Below are 16,769 nucleotides of genomic sequence, written 5' to 3'. Positions count from 1 at the left end.
ATTCCTCCTGGAAAAAAAAAAAAAAAACTCTCCTTATCTTGCCTTAATTGACAAGAACAAGAAACAGAACCGCTGATGACCTGGGAGCAGATGCAGCAGCAGCATGCCCATCTCACTGATGGAGAAGTGGGTTCAAGAAAAGCTGAAGCCCTGGCTCCACACCAGGATCCAACCAGAGATGACTCAACAGTGTGCCTGCAAAAGCACATTGCTACAAGGGTCCCTAGGCCTCTTTTAGGACAGCACAATTTGGCAAGCCACTCTCCCCCTCTTCAAGGAGAGATGGACGGTGATGTTCTCTCAAAAAAGAGCCAGGGGTGGGTGGACAGAGAGGAAGAAAAGGGCAGTGTCCACATGTGCTTGGCACACTCATCCTCTCTGGTCTTGGCTGGCTTCTTCTCAAGAGGCCAGCCAAACTCATGGACTCTGGTCTGCACCTGACAATAAAGATCCTATACCTGGGAAATCAACTGACCTTGGGGATTCAAATCCCCAGAACCCAATTTCAACCATCAAAGGCTTCGCAGTCTACCAGTCTTCCTCCTCAGCTGCCCCCTCTGACAACCGTAGCCCTGTACCAAAGACCGTGTTCTCAAGCACTCCTTCCCTATGAAGTAGCTGCTTTGCATGTTTTCACCAATTAGACTACAAACACCTAGAAGACGGGACCTACCATTGTGTGGGAAATAAATATATAAATATATATTAATAAATATATGCTGTATGCCACATTAAAGGTACTACATTTATCTTCCCTATTGAGCCCTATCTTTCTCAATGCCGTCTCAGATAACCGGAGCACAGAGTTGAAAGCACTGATTCCAGCATAGAACCACCTCCCACTCTGCTGGGGCCTGTTGGCCTTCCAGGTTCCCAGGATCATTTGCAACTCAAGACTCAGACCCCTGCTTCAGTAGGAGCTTCTCCAGCAAAGGCTTTCACATGGGGCTGGGGATGTGGCTCAAGCGGTAGCGCGCCTGCCTGGCATGCGTGCGGCCCGGGTTCGATCCTCAGCACCACATACCAACAAAGATGTTGTGTCCGTGGAGAACTAAAAATAAATAAATAAATAAATAAATAAAAAAAAGGAAGTCAGGGCCTAATCCAACGTGACGAAGATTTGGCCCTACTAAAAAAAAAAAAAGGCTTTCACATGGAGAGCCCTCTGCTCCATTCATATACTCCAAGAATTAAGCACTTCTAAGAGTTTTAGCAGTCCTCTGCATCCCTCCTCATTTTGGAGAGACACAGGTCATAAACTACTGCTTCATGGCAAACGAATAAGGCTGCAGACCACAAGAAATACAATGAAAATTTCTAAATAAAAGTATGAAGCAATGAAGCTAGATCATGCTAGGTACTACTCTCGGGGTTGGGTAGTGAGTTTGCATAGATTCAAATGTCTATTTGAGCCTCCAAAAACTACAAACCCCACTTTATGCCTTGTCATGCCATCTTGGTATTACTAAAGAATTCTGATTTGTTTTGTTTTTTAAAATATTTTTTTAGTTGTAGATGGACACAATACCTTTATTTTATTTTTATGTGGTGCTGAGGATTGAACCCAGTGCCTTCCACATGCGAGGCAATTCTGGTTTTGATAATTTATAGCACCACACTTCTTTTAAGTAATGGCCAATACCTCATAAACTTTTAGAAACAGGTTCTTATATTGTATCATTAACCATAAAGCTCAGACACTTAATAACAGCTGTCACATGGTAAAACATGCAGGCAAAACACAAAAGTTCACTTTTCCATTAAGTTCAGTCCTCGAATTTAACTACTTTTGACTTTATCATCAAAAGCATGAGCATCTACTATTGCTATTATTAAAAAATCCCATTCTCCCTCTCCACACAAGTATCTAATTACTAGCAACTCTCAAAAAGAGTTGATCCTCACTGAATTTGGAGCAAAGAGAGGAGAGATACCAGAAACCCACAGTGCAGAGCACCATGAGATCACACATGGTGTGATCTGCTCCAGACTTCAGGGTCAAGAAAGATTTCCCAAAGGAAGCAACGTGCAGGCTGGTTCAGAAAAGGAGTTGGCCTTGAACGGAACAGGGTTGGGAGGTGAGCAGACGTATTGTAGCAGCCAGAAAAAGAGAAAAAAACTGGAGAGCAGGGCCCAACTCGATGGCCCTATTAGGGGGCTATCTTCTGTGGCAAACACTGGACAGTGGAGCAACCACAGGACCCTGTGGCCAGACATCTAGCCTGTGTCACTCTGCATGGTGATACAGGACCCGCTCACAGCTTCATCCAGTGCTAAACAGTAACCTTTTTACCCACTGATTTTATTTTTGCTATGCTTTTCTAGTCTACTTACGAAAAATAGAAGAAGGCAAAACTCAAAATAATCCAGTGTGCTAGAATATACTGATGGCAAAATTAAGCTAGAACTAAAGTCTCCCTAGACATAGTGAGGCTAATAAAGTATTTCAGAGAAAAAGAGTAGCTTAATTATAACAGTACTAGCAATTAAATGTTGATTAAAATCACCTCTTCAAAATTTTCCTATTTTTAATTATAATCTTAAATCTTTAATTATTAATTGCACTATTTCTGTTGTTGTCAGGCAGAATCAAATGTTGTAGCAAACAATTAGTTACCCAAAGACAATTTGAATGCATTCTCACAAAATAACAATTTAACATTTTTCTTCACCTGTGAAAATTTGTTTTATAAATGCTTATCTGAAATTAATCAGTCTTCAAACCAAGAATAGCTTTGAAATGTACTGAATCGAAACCACTTAACACTCTGAGGAAAAACATATTGGGTTAACACACTAGGTCTTGCTGTAAGTCCCTTCCACAATGACAACTCATTTAATCTTCACAAAACTCAATGAGAGAGGAAACTGAAACAAAAGAAAAGTAAGTCACTTACCCAAGAAATAACAAGAATTGAGATTCAAACCCTACACCACCGGCTCCAAAATCTGTACTCCTTGACTATATTGCCTCTTAATAGTTTTACAAACTTAAAAGTAAAGATTAGCAAGTGAGGACTACTATATTAAAGCCCCAGCCATTTATAATCCTCATGGAATTAATTCTTAGGACAAACAGCATTCTCTGCACGGCTGGGGGTTTAACCCCCTTCTCTGAGCCAAACTCTGAAACTGCACTGGCCATCTGATGGCCACTAGCCACATGTGGCTACTGAGAACCTGAAATACAGTCAACACAAATTGAGATGGAATCGATGTATAAAATGTTCCAGAATATAAGAGACTTCATACAAGGGAAAAAATGCAAAATACACCAATGATAGTTTAGTATTAAGTATATTTTGAAATATCTTAGATAAAATAGGTTTAAACATATATGTACGTATATATACATATAGATATATATATATATATATTTTTTTTTTTTTAGTTATAGACAGACCTTTATTTATTTATATGTGGTGCTGAGAATCGAACCCAGTGCCTCACACATGCTAGGCAAGCAGTCTACCACTGAGCTACAATCCCAGCCTAGTTTATATATATGTTAAAACTAATTTCACCTGTATCTTTTTTTCTTACTTTTCAGTTGTAGGTGAACACAATAGCTTTATTTTATTTTATTTCATGTGGTGTTGAGGATTGAATCCAGTGCCTCACACATGCTAGGCACCCCAGCCCTCACCTACATCTTTTTACTTTACTATGTAACTCCTAGAATTTATTTATTTATTTATTTTGCACTAAGGATTGAACCCAAGGGCACTTTACTGCTGATCTACATTCCTAGCACACACACACCTTTTTGAGAAAAAGATTAAGTTGCTTGGGGCCTCGCCAAGTTGCTAAGGCTGGCCTTGAACTTGAGATCCTTCTGCCTCAGCCTTCTGAGTCGCCAGGATTACAGGTATGTGCCAATGTGCCCAGAAACTCCTAGAAATTTTTGACTTGCATTTGTGGCCAGTTATGATTCCACTGAGTACAGCTCATCTACAATGCACCGAGCAGCTGTCTATGTCACCGATATTATTTACTCCTTTCTGATGACTCAGGCATCACAGAAACTTAAACTACACCCTGTGTGTGATCTCTAATTGTGATGCCTCAGGTGCTGACAGGTCAGGCTCCCCTACCACAGTCTCTGGGCATGCTGGAAGCTGTGTCTCTGTATGACTTCCAGCCCACAGCTACGCTCTCCAGCATCCGTCTGCTACAGCTACCGCCCTTCAGCACCCTCACATGTAGCAGCCAGGCAACTAGAACTTCATGACATGGAATAATCAAGGTTCTGTGAGGGTGGAGGAGTCTGCAGCAAGCTCAACTCTGCTTCAGTGCTCAGTTCCTTGACAACTATTTTGACTGCTAAGAAACCCTGCTCTGCTCTGCCAGCCAGGGGGACTCTTCCACTCCACATGCTAACCCCAGCTACATCTCTAACCCCAGCAATGTAAAACTCGATTTAAACTTATCAATGGTGTTTTCAATTTGAGAAGATGATGAAAGATGGAGATGGCTGCTGAACAACATGAATGAACCCAATGCCACTGAATCACACACTTGAATGTAACATTTTATGTCATGTATATTTTGCAAATATTAAAAAAAAAAAAAAAAAACCTCACCAGTTTCACTCTCCTAGGGATCACAACCACACTCTTATGCAGGTCACTTGTGACCCCCCAGATTCTGACCTCCACTGATTTTTCTAACATCATCCTTCCCTCAGGCCTCATGCCAGCCACCTTCCCCCCACACTGAGACGGCAGTGCTCTGCACATGTCAACCTCTCTACCTGCCAGCCCTTCCCCATCCTCTCTACCCCCAGCTTCCTCCTCAAACACACTCCATGTCACTTCTGAAACTTTCTCTACTTTTCAAGGTTGTGAACACCATTCTCACCACTGTGCTTTGCTGTACCCGGTACTCTATCACTTTGATCTTTGGCATTTTTTGTTTACATCCCACATGTGAGATCACTGAGAGTTGGGACAGACACAGTGTGTAATTAATGCATCCTAAATGCCTGTTGAGCTCATTCAGTAAACAAGCACTTACTGAATGCCAACCAGGGGTATGATATCCTCAGCACCAGGATTCATTGGGAGAAGAAAACAAAACTGCTTTCAAGGGGCAGCCACAGACAACTGTCAGGCAGACACAGCACTATACAGAGAAAAAAAAAAAAAAATCACTGAGAGGGGAGGGGTGTTTCCTACAAGGTGGCCTGGGAGGAGCCATCTAGGTACTAATCAGAAAAAAGGGAGTGAGCTTCAGATTTCAGTTCATGGGGAGTGAACACTGGGTGAAGTGCATCATATTCTGCTTCTAGCTGGATTTGAATAACACAAGTACTGGACAGGGAAGGTAAACTCTAATTTCTAAGAAAAGCAAACCATCCCTCTCTGTCCTATCAACTTGATATATTTTGCAATTACACTCATGTTTTCCTCACAAGGAAGGGCATAAACATGCTCCAAATGCAATAAAGACCTTTTCTGACTGAATGCTGTCTGCCATGAAGCCCTACTGTCAATGGAGAAAATATAAGAGAAGCCAAGTTTACCAAAAGCTCGTTAGGCAGGTTAACACTCTAAGCACCTGACAACCTCACAACCTTACCAAAGACATTGCCACTAAACCCATTTTAAAGAAGATAAGACATAAAAAAGCTAAATAATTTGTCCACAGCCTCACAGAGCTCTAAGTGCAAAGCCAGAAGCAGATACCCACCTTGGTCTGGGGCTGTGCTGGTGAGCGTATGCTGTGCATATTCTCGTCTGTCTTTCCATCACAAGGCACTTTGCTCCAATTGTTATTTTTCCCCTTATTAATCCTAAAGTTGCCAAATTTTACTTCATCTTTCTTTACATTATAATGAAACTTTACTTTTTACTTCTAGTTCTATCCCAAAAATCTCTGTCTATACTTTGGCCACTTGTGATGTGAACTATTGTTTACCAATACTATTTTCAAGGTTGTCATTAGATAAAAATGTAAATATGCAATAGAGCAAAAGGAAGAACACAAACTACCCTGCAGACACAAATTACACCTCTATAAAAAAAAGTACACAGGAAACTCTGCCAGGTTCTTGCAGCACCAAGATGGAAGAGCCTGTCAAGCCACTTCCTGGGAAGCCTGCTGGGTCAGTGGGTCTGGGAGTTGGCTGACCAGGCAAACTAGTCCAAGGTGATGTTGTGTGGTGTGCTGCAGATGCCCAGACAGCAACCTATCATGCCCAAAACACACATAAATCCACTTAGTGTAAGGCAAAGATTTTTTAAAACTTGGTATATTGTAGCTTAAGATTTAAGAGCAATACGTTTCGGGATATAACCAGTATCTCAAGCTCCCACACAGCCAAAACAAAGCTCATTCTTCCCATAGCTCTTTAAACCTATTCCTTCTCAATTATTCTCTAACTTAAAGGAAAAACAAGCCTAGACACTGAAGCAATAAACTTGTTATCCTCAGCTCCAGCCCCTCTACTTCCTTCCTTCCCCTCTCCCACACACACTCACAGGCACTCATGTTCACTCCAACAGACCTATCAACTGGAACTTCCACCTCGCCTCAGATCCTCTAGTCAGGCCTGTACCAACTGGTCTCCCAACTGCTCTTCCCTGTTTCTTTTAATCTCCCTTTCGCCACAGACCCTCTATCCTCCACTGGCTCCAGAATTACCTTCCTTCTGTACAAATTTGACTGAAGCACTTCATTTTCTAAAATCATTGGTGGTTTATGATCACTCACAGGACAAATTCCAAATCCTGTTATAGTAGGCATGCACACACATACCTACACACCCCTTTACACAGGGCCAATTCTACTTTGCATGTCATTTCTCCCTTCATTCAAATATTTATTGAGCACCAACTATGTGCCAGTAATTAGGTTGGGTGAAGGGGGTAGAATGATGAATAAAAAGACAGAACTCCTGTTCTCATGACATTTATAGGCAAAAAAAGAAACAGAAATTTATCAGTCACACACACAAATGTTTAAGATTACAACTACAACTACAGGCTGAATACCCCTAGCCCAAAAATCTGAAATGCAAAATGCTCCAAAACCCAAAGCTTTGAGCATTCACACAAGGTCACAAGTGAAAAATTCCACTTGATTCATGTGATGGGAGTAGTCAAAATGCAGTACGTTGCAAATATTGTACAGAACTATCTCCAGGGTATGTTTATAAGGTATATATGAAATAATAAATGAATTCTACAATTAGATTTGAGAACCACCACCAAAATATCTTCTCTCCGCCTCTCTCTATATATATGCAAATATTCTAAAATCAAAAATAGTCTGAAATCATACTTTCAAATGTCACTTTTGGTCACAAGCAATTCAGATGAGGGACAGGGTTAGGTTATGAGGGATAGGGTTATTGCAAAGATATACCAGGGAAAATATTCTCAAGTTAAATAGTGGCAATAGTTGTACAACCTTGTATAAACACTAAAACCACTAAACTCGTACATGTTAAAAGGTGAATTTGGGGTTGGGACATAGCTCAGTAGTAAAGCACTTGCCCTAGTGTGTGTGAGGCCTAGGTTCCACCCCCAGCACCACCAAAAAAAGATGAATTTCTATCATATGTAAATTATTTTCCCTCTCACCTTGCCACTGGGCCTTTGCATCTGCCTGAGCTATGATGATGATGACAATCACAACATATGGTACAAATCATTATTGCCCAAAATTCAGTTAAACTTTTCTCTAAGCATACCAACAATGCCACCAATAAGATCCTGCTCTGAACTGCACACCAATATTTCAAATGCCACATTAATTTTAATGAAACCTGCCTCATCTTTCCAGGCCTTTTACTGTTCTGCATAATATCACCATGCAAAGGTTTATATTTTCTAAAAGAAGCACCAGCAGCTGTTGCTTTCCAGTTAGTATGAACAACAATTGTAAAGCCATCTTTGCAATAAAATAAAGCAAAGCTATTAAGCCAAGAAAGTGTCGCAATAGACTCAGTTTAGCCCTAGAGCCACTGTTTGTGAAATAACTATGGCAACAGCACTTCAAGGCCCCCAAATCCCACCACACTTTAGTTGAGAAACTATTCCCCAGCTGGGCAAACACACACAAAGATGCACACTGACAATCCCTTATATAAGTTCAACACAATGACCTGGTGGTTTCTGAGTTCTTATGATGCTAAAAATCCTGTTAATCACTTATACTGTCATGGAGTGTTCAAAGCATGATGCTAAAAAAGGAAAGAAGACTTATTTAAATGTAAACACAAGATGAAGAAAGCTATCACTTCTGGGGTTCACCCTGGGATTCTTTTAAATATTAAGCTCCATTTAACATAAATAAAGGGAAAAACTTCTAGCAAATTCAATATACCAGTATCTCTAGCAATGTAACTACAGCTGATTCTCCCAGTGACTAGTACAAAGCCTAGGAGCAAGGCATCTGAATCAGACTGCTTGTTTTCCAATCTTGTCTTGCCACTCACTAGCTAGGAGATAATGGTCAAGTTTCTTTACCTTTTCAGCATCAGCTCTCCATGCAGAGGCATCACAACAAAGTCTATGACCACAGTACCTTAGCACACAAGGACAAATGCCATTTACTAAGCACTCACTGCTACCAAACAGAACTGTAACAAGTAGCTACAAAACTTTTTCATTGAGAAAAAAAGAAAAAATAAATTTAAAAAAAATTCTGATTGAACTATAGTTTTATGGAGAGTTATCCATTTAGATATTTTAAGTTGAGAAGCACTGTAATAAAGGCTTTTTTAACCCATCTTTGAATCATTGAGACTTTGCTTCATTTTAGAAATCTCTGGGTATTCCAAGGTCAGAAACAGATTATCTTAAATGGTAATATATATAATTTTTATTTTAAAGAAATCAGATTTTTGGTATGTATGAAGTACTAGGGATCAAATCCAGGACCTCATGCATACTAGGCAAGCATTCTATCACTGAGCTACATCCATAACCCCCCTCCCCCAAAAACTGGAAATTGAAAAAAAAAATCTTGTCCAGTCTTCAGTGTCTGTTTACTTAATTAAGTTGATAAGTCAAGTTCATCAAGTGGCTGAATTATTAATTAACAATAATAGCCAACATTTCTTGAGTTCTTACTATCTGCCCTACCATACAAAGATCCTTAGGCAGTAGGTTTACCAAAAGACTGCCAAAACAAGAATCAGGTAAGCCTCAACTTGTATGACACCAATATGAATGTTGGAGTTTCATGAAAATATCCACTATAAATCAACTAGCCCAGCCACAGACACTTGGAAATCGCCAGGTCCACATCTTTTGCAGATGAGAAACTGAGGTCCAAAGAGATAAAAATCCAAAGGTTACCAAACAAGTCTCACTAATTCCCATTCAGTGTTGTCAACTATATGACAGATGGTTTAAAAAGAGAAAGGCCCAGTATGTAGAACATGTCAAAATACGTTCTACTGTCATGATGTATGTCTAAAAAGAATAAATAAAAAAGAAAATTCAGGAGAGAGACAGAGAGACAGAGAGACAGAGAGACAGAGAGAGAGAGAGAGAGAGAGAGAGAGAGAGAGAGACATCTACACCTCAAAATGTTTCTACATTGTTGGGGGAAAAAATCCATTCAGTTATCTGGGTGCAGTCGTGCATTCTTATAATCCCAGCCACTCAAGAAGGTTGAGACAGAAGGATCAAAAGCACAAGGCCAACTGGCAACTTAGGAAAACCCATCTCCAAATCAAAAATAAAAGGCTAGGGGTACAGCTCAGTGGTAAAGCACCCCAGGGTTTAATCCCCATCACCACCAAAAAAGGAAAGATCATTCATTTAAATACCTGAAATAAGTATTTCCTTAGTATTAAGTATTTAGAAAGTCAAATATCAGTCACAAATGAATGTTATCTATACCCCACAGTAAAAAAAGCTGAAAGGGCTCCTAGGACAGAAGTGAGTGGAACCAGGAAGTCACATGGCATGGTGTGTCTGTCCACCAGAATCCTTCATTGGGAATAAAACACTTCAGAAATACTGGACTTCCCCCATTCAAATCAACTCCTTTGGAAAGGAGTAAAGTATCCTTAGACCCATCCTACCGACAACCCTACCTCCTCATGAAGTTTTACCAGCTTCTGAACATCTTTCAAAAAGAATGATGCTGAATCTAGGAAGTTTTCATCCTTTCCAACTTTATGTAAAAGTTTTTTGAGTTTTTTTGGTGGTACTAGGTATTGTACCCCATGATGCTAGGTAGCACTCTATATCCCCAGACCTTTTTATTTTGTTTACAGAGTCTCATTAAATTGTCCAGGTTGCCCTCAAACTTGCAATCCTTCTGCTTCAGCATCCTGAGAAGCTGGGATTACCAGTGTGCCACCAAGACTAGCTAAGTAAACATTTTTAAAATGTTTACTTAGTAGTCCCCTGACAGAAAGGGGACTACAGATAACAGAATGCAATACTATTTTCATAAAGGAAAATTCCAAAATATAATTTTGCTTAAAAGAAGACAGGGAACTTTGTATAACAAGCAAATAAACTTTTACAAAGACTTTATTGTGGCAGACGAGAACTTAGCCAGATATACTCATTTATTTCCAGTAACTGAGACTGGGTGCTTTACTGAACTAACTGATCAATTAAAAGTTAACACAGATATTACACATGAATTACCAATTTTCAAATAAAATATATTCTAAATCTATAACCCAATATGGTAGCCACCAACTAACTATTAAGCACTTAAGATGTGCCAGTCTGAATGGAAATAAGATGTAAATATAAAATTTCACTGGAGTTCGCACAAGCTTTCAAAGACTTAGTTAAAAAAAAAGTGAAATAGCACATTAGTGATTTTTTCATATCAGTTACATGTTAAAATAATAAGTTTGGATATACTGAGTTAATAAAGACACAAAGATTCATATCTTAATCTTTTACTTTAATGTAATTACTAAAAATTTTAATTGAATTGTTAGCTTGCATTACATTTCTATCAAACAGAGCTGCTTTATACAAACCACAAAATATGACCCAATTTTCCTTTTATGATTCATCATAATGATGAATACCAAATATATAATAAAGCAAGAAAAATCTTATTTACATTTTGGATACATTCTTTAAGATATTCTCAAGTAAGAATGGCATGTTCTTGAAACTTCTATTAAATTTACAACCATCTCTACCTATGTTAATAAAGGAAAGATTCAATCCTACAAGTAGTATTTTTAGGGATCAAGAAGGAAATACAAAAGTAAAAGGCCTCAAAGCAGGATTAAGAGAAATACCATCTGTTTTGAAAAGGCATTTTAAAACAAAAGCAGTGCTTTTAATAGCTGATAATAGACATTTAAAAAAATACTATTTGATTATTTTGAATAATGGGATGAAATTTTCCAACTGCCAGCTAAACAAACTTGTTAAAAAGGAAACCTGTTAAAGTAGACTGGAAACTGATCACGTTGAAGAGAGGGATAACGCCTGAATGTACCATATGGAAAATACAAGTCAAGCTTCTTGTCAGGGCATTACTAAGTAAACACTACACTACGATGAAACCAGCCAAACTTTTGATATCCTTCAATATTACTATAGCAGTGCATCAATCAACTATTATAGGATCTAACTAAAACTGCTTTTCAAAATTCCAAAACACCACAATGTTTTTTCAAAATCTAGCCAGCAAGAATTACAGAGAGCATAGTTTCCAAATGCCTGGTCTCTAGAGGTTGAAATTAGAAATTGAAAATTTAAAGCCATATTTGCATGCCATTCTGCTTTACAAACACTTTTGGACACATCAACTTATCTGATCCTTAAGCTAGCCCTTACATATTGGTGTGCTTTTATTTCTACTTTAGAGGTAATCCCAAGTTCAGAGACTTTGACTTATTCAAGGTCACACAGCTAAAAAGTAGCAGAACCAGCATTTGACCCCAGATCTTCTGATGCTAGTTGATTCCCGTTCTAAAACAATCATTCATTTAAAACCATGTTTTGAATCCCAACAAGCTTAATGCCAAAGAAGGATCAAAGGAGGATGGACTAGGTCAAATCTTAAGACTTTGAAAAACACCAGGCATTTTAATCAATTCAAAAAAGGGAAAAGAAATTACCAAGAGTCAGGCAATGACTTGAAAGATCCGGTGGGAAAATATACAATCTAAATGTCCTTGGGTGCAGACCAATAGTATTCTAGTAGAAAATGTACCTTCCCCTGAAATGTGATTTTTCAATGTAATAGCTGTAGATTTTTTTTAAAAAAATTGTATTGTCACTTTATATTGTTTGAGAATTTTACTTAATTTACTGGGTACAACCGGTCCCATAATTTTTCATAAGTCATGATGCTTACTTAACAAAAAGCAAATTGTAAAAATGAGAATTCAGTGACCACTACTATTTAGATCGCAGGTAAAGGAAAAGGCTGGGTAGGAGGATGGCAACTCCAAAGGCCAGCATCTTTCTCGCCGAAGGCATCCCAGAGAGCTGGACAAAGGCGCTAGCAGCACCAAGGACCCTGCTCAACCTTCAGGACACAGGGACAGCACACCAGTTTGAGCACAACGTGCCCATGGGGAAGACGGGGGAAAGGGGACTCCTAAGATGGCTCTCCGATTCCGTGCACTAAGCGCATTCCTCATTACAACCGAATTCCAAAATCCGGAAGGGGAAATGTAGATTCCGAGCGCCGAGCAGCACCCGAGGTGCCCACGCTGGGATGCCCACGCTGCCGGGTCCGGGCGCCCCGAGGAAATCGAGGTCGGGGTCGCAGATACTCCGCGAGACCCACACCTGGTCTGACCGCTCGCCAGGACACATTGGACCCCGCGCTACCTCCCATTTGGTCTCCGCGGCCCCGGCGACCAGCCTCGAGCCCCCGGCCGCCGACCCCCGGGACCCCGGCCCCCGCCCGGCCCGCTGACAGCCCGGCGCCGCCCCCACCTGCCCGCCCTGGGGCCGTGAGGCCGGGCGCGCCAGCCAGGCCACTTCCTTCCCGGCTCGGCCCGCCTGGCGCGGGCCCGCGGGGGCGGGGAGCCGCGGGGGAAGGAGGCGCGGCCGTGGAGGAAGCGCCGTCGCCGCCCGCACCCACCGGCATCATCGCGGCGCGGTCCGCGGCGCCCTCCGCCGCCTGACAGGACGCTGGCGCCGCGCCGCGCCCGCCGCTCTAGCCGCCCTCACAGGCCGCGCGCCCGCCGCGACGTCCTCCAACTGGGCCGCGGCGAGGCGGCGGCTGCGGCGGGCTGCGGAGCCCTCGCCCGCACTGTCGCGCCGCTCGCGTGCTGCGCAGCCGTCCCGGACCGGCTGCCGCCGCCGCCGCCTCCGCCGAAGCCGGCCGCCTCCCGCCGCCCGCCGGGCTCGCCCAGCAGGCCGCGCAGGCCCCGCCCCGAGCGTCGCCCCCGCGGACCTACGCCGATCTTGATTGGCCGTGCCTCCACGGGGGCGGGGAGGGGAGGGGCTTCCCCGGCGGCGGCCAGGTGCGAGCGCGCCCGTGCGCGTCCGCGCTCCCGCGGCGGGGGAGGGGCGCGCTGCGGCTGCCGAGCTCCCGCCCCTCCTGCGTGGGGGCGGGTGACAGAGGGGCAGTGCTAGGGCTCTGTGCCCGGCTCCGGGAGACCTCGGGCATCCTGGACCAAGGGAATATGGGCAGGAAAGGGAAGGCCAGCCCTAGTCCCGCAGCGAGCCCCAGCAGGCGGGGACTCGAACCGCAGGCCCCCGGGCCGGCGGGTGGGCGGGGCGCATCCCTGCTCTGACCGCAGCCTGACCCCCGGGTGCTAGCGCCCCGCAGGTCTGCAGACTCCAGCCTGGGGGATGGATGCGGAGTGCCCCCGACGGTCCGCGTGACCGGCTTCGCATTGCTCAGGACGAACTCGGGATCCCTCCTGGCGCAGTCGGGCCCAAGACACCTGATCCCGCCGCGCGACTCACGAGGGCCACGTTGGCCTTGCTGGACTCTTGTCGACTCTCAGCGTAGGCCAGCGAACCCCCGCCTAAAATGCCTGTGCCCACCTGTACCAGCATCCTTCGAGGTCCGCCTTCAAAGTCCCAGGGAAAGGTCCAGTCCCCATTTCCAGTGTCCAGGTCTCTCTTTACAGTCCTGCCTCCTGTGTCACCTCGCCGTCTGGCCTCGGAGCCTGATTGACACAGGTCAGAACAGGACCCAGAGCATACCCTCAGTAAAGGCTGCCGAACTGGCAGGCACCCTTTCTGTACGTTCCACATTGTGCTATAACCCTGAACCTTCACAGACGAGGAAGCCAAGTGGCTAATGGACTTCCCTCTGCAGCACTTAAACTTCCATGAGCACCCAGAACACGGAGGCCTACGGATAGCCGCAAACACCGAAGCTGGAAACCACCTTGGGAAGCGCCCAGCTTCCCGTAGAGAGCGGCTTGTGTTGACCAGGGGCGGTCTGTAGCTTGTCTGGTCCTCTGAGAGGCCGCTGCCAAGTTAGGGGCAGAGAGGGAGGAGGCCAGGGAGTTACCACCAGCCCCCTTGGTGAGGAGCCAGGCCTGTGCTTGGGAGGCCACGGGGGTTAGTGGTTGAGAGCGTGGACTTTCCAGTTGGACAGATTTAGTTCAGCACCACCTCTGCCACGCCCTTGCTGTGTGATCTTAGGCAAGTCGCATCTTTCTGCATCTCAGGTGACTCTGCAATAGGAGATTGTAGGGATAATCCTGCTCAGATATGATGCTTGAAAAGCACCTACCACAATCTGCCACACAGGGTAGCTACCCTCTAAATTGAATTCCTATAGTTATGTTTATCATTAGCAAGCCAGGCTTAGAGTACAGATGTTGCTGGGATTTTTAAACTTACTCCGGGACATAAATGGCTAGTGACACAACTTTTCTGGGAGCAGTGTTTGGAGATAAGAGGAAGCTCTGGGCAATGAGTGATCCTCGGTTGGATGGCAGAGGCCAAAGCTCCAATTCCAGCTCTGCTTCTGACTCCCTGTGGAGCGCCTCAATCTACCCATCTGTAACAGGAAAAGGGTTAGATCTTTGAGTGCCTTCCAACTCAGACATACTAATGTCCATGAGTTGTGAATGGATTGGTGCTGGCCCACTAAGCCAAACAAAGCCAGGCTCTGCTAGGGCATTGCAGAGAGGTGCCACCTGAAGTAAGGTGATCCAAATGAGCCCATTCTCTTAAGATGGAGACCCTTGACCACAAGGGTCCTACTCTTGACTGCAGGACCCCAGAGCACAGATGGTGGCAGCTGCCTGGCCCTCAAACCAAGGTTGGATGGCAGAGGCCAAAGCTCCAATTCCAGCTTCCAGGATAGCCTACAGGCAGGTGTCCATTCAAGGCAGGCATCCAATGGCTCCTCTTCAGCTAGTCCTCCTCCTGTCCATCCTGCCAGACACAGCAGGCATCAGGCCCCATCAGCTTGAACTCATCTCTCCCTGCTATAAACTCCTCCAGCCCCAGCCACCTCCCACATACTCCTGCACTCAACCTTCCTGGAGCACAGACAGAATTTGTGCACGCGCACGCACACACACACACACCATAAAACCCTAGGTGTCTCCCTGGCCCAGGCCAAAGTTCACAAGAGGCCTGTCAGGAAGCACCTGTAATGGTACAATGCAGGTATTAGGGTTACATAAAATTTCCATATTGTTCAGAGATGCATCTTAGTATATGTGAAAGGTCTGGAATTTGTTTAAAAACAGCTCAGCAGAGGGAAAGACAGCAAGACAGTCAGGAATAGCTGAGGCCTAAGTGGCAAATTCTCCATAATTGTTGAACCTGGGCAACAGTTCTATGGGGTGCGTTGCACCTTTCTCTCTACTTTGCATGTTTGAAGTATATTAAAAATGACTAAGTATTCTTCAAAACAAAGAAAAAGGACCTTTGGAGAGAAAATCAGTATATATTCATATTTGCCTAATGAAATTCTGAAAGGATCCACAGAACACTGATAAAGTAATGATTTCAGGTGAAAGTGGGAACTGTGTAGATAAGGAACAGAAATGAGAGTGAGGCTTTTCAGTATTACTTTTTTAAAAAAATGAACTTCATTTTAAAAATGGCTTTAGATTTATAGAATAATGCAAAGATAACAGAGAATTACCATATGCAGATCACCTTGACTTATGATGGGGTTTTCCCAATAAACCCATCATAGATGAAAATACCCTAAGTGGAAGATGCAGTTAACGCCCTAACCTACCCAAAGCCCTACCTTGGCAGCACAGCACATTGCAGAATACCCCTGGTGGTCTCCCCTGGTGAGGGCCTGGCTGCCTGGAAGCTCTGGCTCACTGCCACTGCCCAGCATCACAACAGAGTGTCAGGCTGAATGGAGCTAGCCTGGGAAAAGATCAGAACTCAATATCTGAGAAAGTTTTCTGCTAAATGTGTATCACTTTCACACCATTGTAAAGTAAAAAAAATCTGAAGTAGAGACATCATAAGTTGGGGACCTTCTGTATAGCTTTCCCTATTAACATCTTATATAAGTATGGCACATCAGCTACAATTAATGAACCAATATCAAAACACTGCTATTAACTAAAGCCCATACTTCTTTCAGATTTCTAGTTTTTACCCAATGACCTTTGTTTCAGGACCCCACCTCATATTTGGTCGGCAGGTTTCCTTAGACTCCTCTTAGCTGTGACAGTTTATCAGACTTTGCTTGTTATTTATAACTTTGGCAGTTTTGAGGAGTGCTGGTCGGGTATTTTGTAGAATATCCCTCAACTGAGATTTATGTCTGTGGTACTCATGACTGCACTGAGGTTAGAGGGTTCTGGGAAGAAGATTACAGAGGTGAAGGCCATTCTTATCACATCATGTCAAGGGCATGTGCTA

General features: G+C 43.5%; 1 protein-coding gene across 1 annotated transcript in view; it reads right to left on the bottom strand.

Annotated features, from left to right (window-relative positions):
• Ppp1r13b (protein phosphatase 1 regulatory subunit 13B) overlaps positions 1-13,228 on the bottom strand; it is an 87,340-nt gene extending 74,112 nt beyond the window's left edge. The window contains exon 1 of the mRNA XM_077799405.1: positions 13,042-13,228. Within this exon, the coding sequence (XP_077655531.1) occupies positions 13,042-13,050 (9 nt within the window). The 5' untranslated portion in view covers positions 13,051-13,228. The remainder of the gene's footprint in view (positions 1-13,041) is intronic.
• Between the last annotated feature and the right edge of the window lie 3,541 nt (positions 13,229-16,769).

This window comes from Urocitellus parryii, chromosome 6, assembly GCF_045843805.1.
Source record: "Urocitellus parryii isolate mUroPar1 chromosome 6, mUroPar1.hap1, whole genome shotgun sequence".
Taxonomy (NCBI): Eukaryota; Metazoa; Chordata; class Mammalia; order Rodentia; family Sciuridae; genus Urocitellus; species Urocitellus parryii.
Note: the sequence above shows the minus strand (reverse complement) of the source record. Positions and strands in the feature narration are given on the sequence as shown.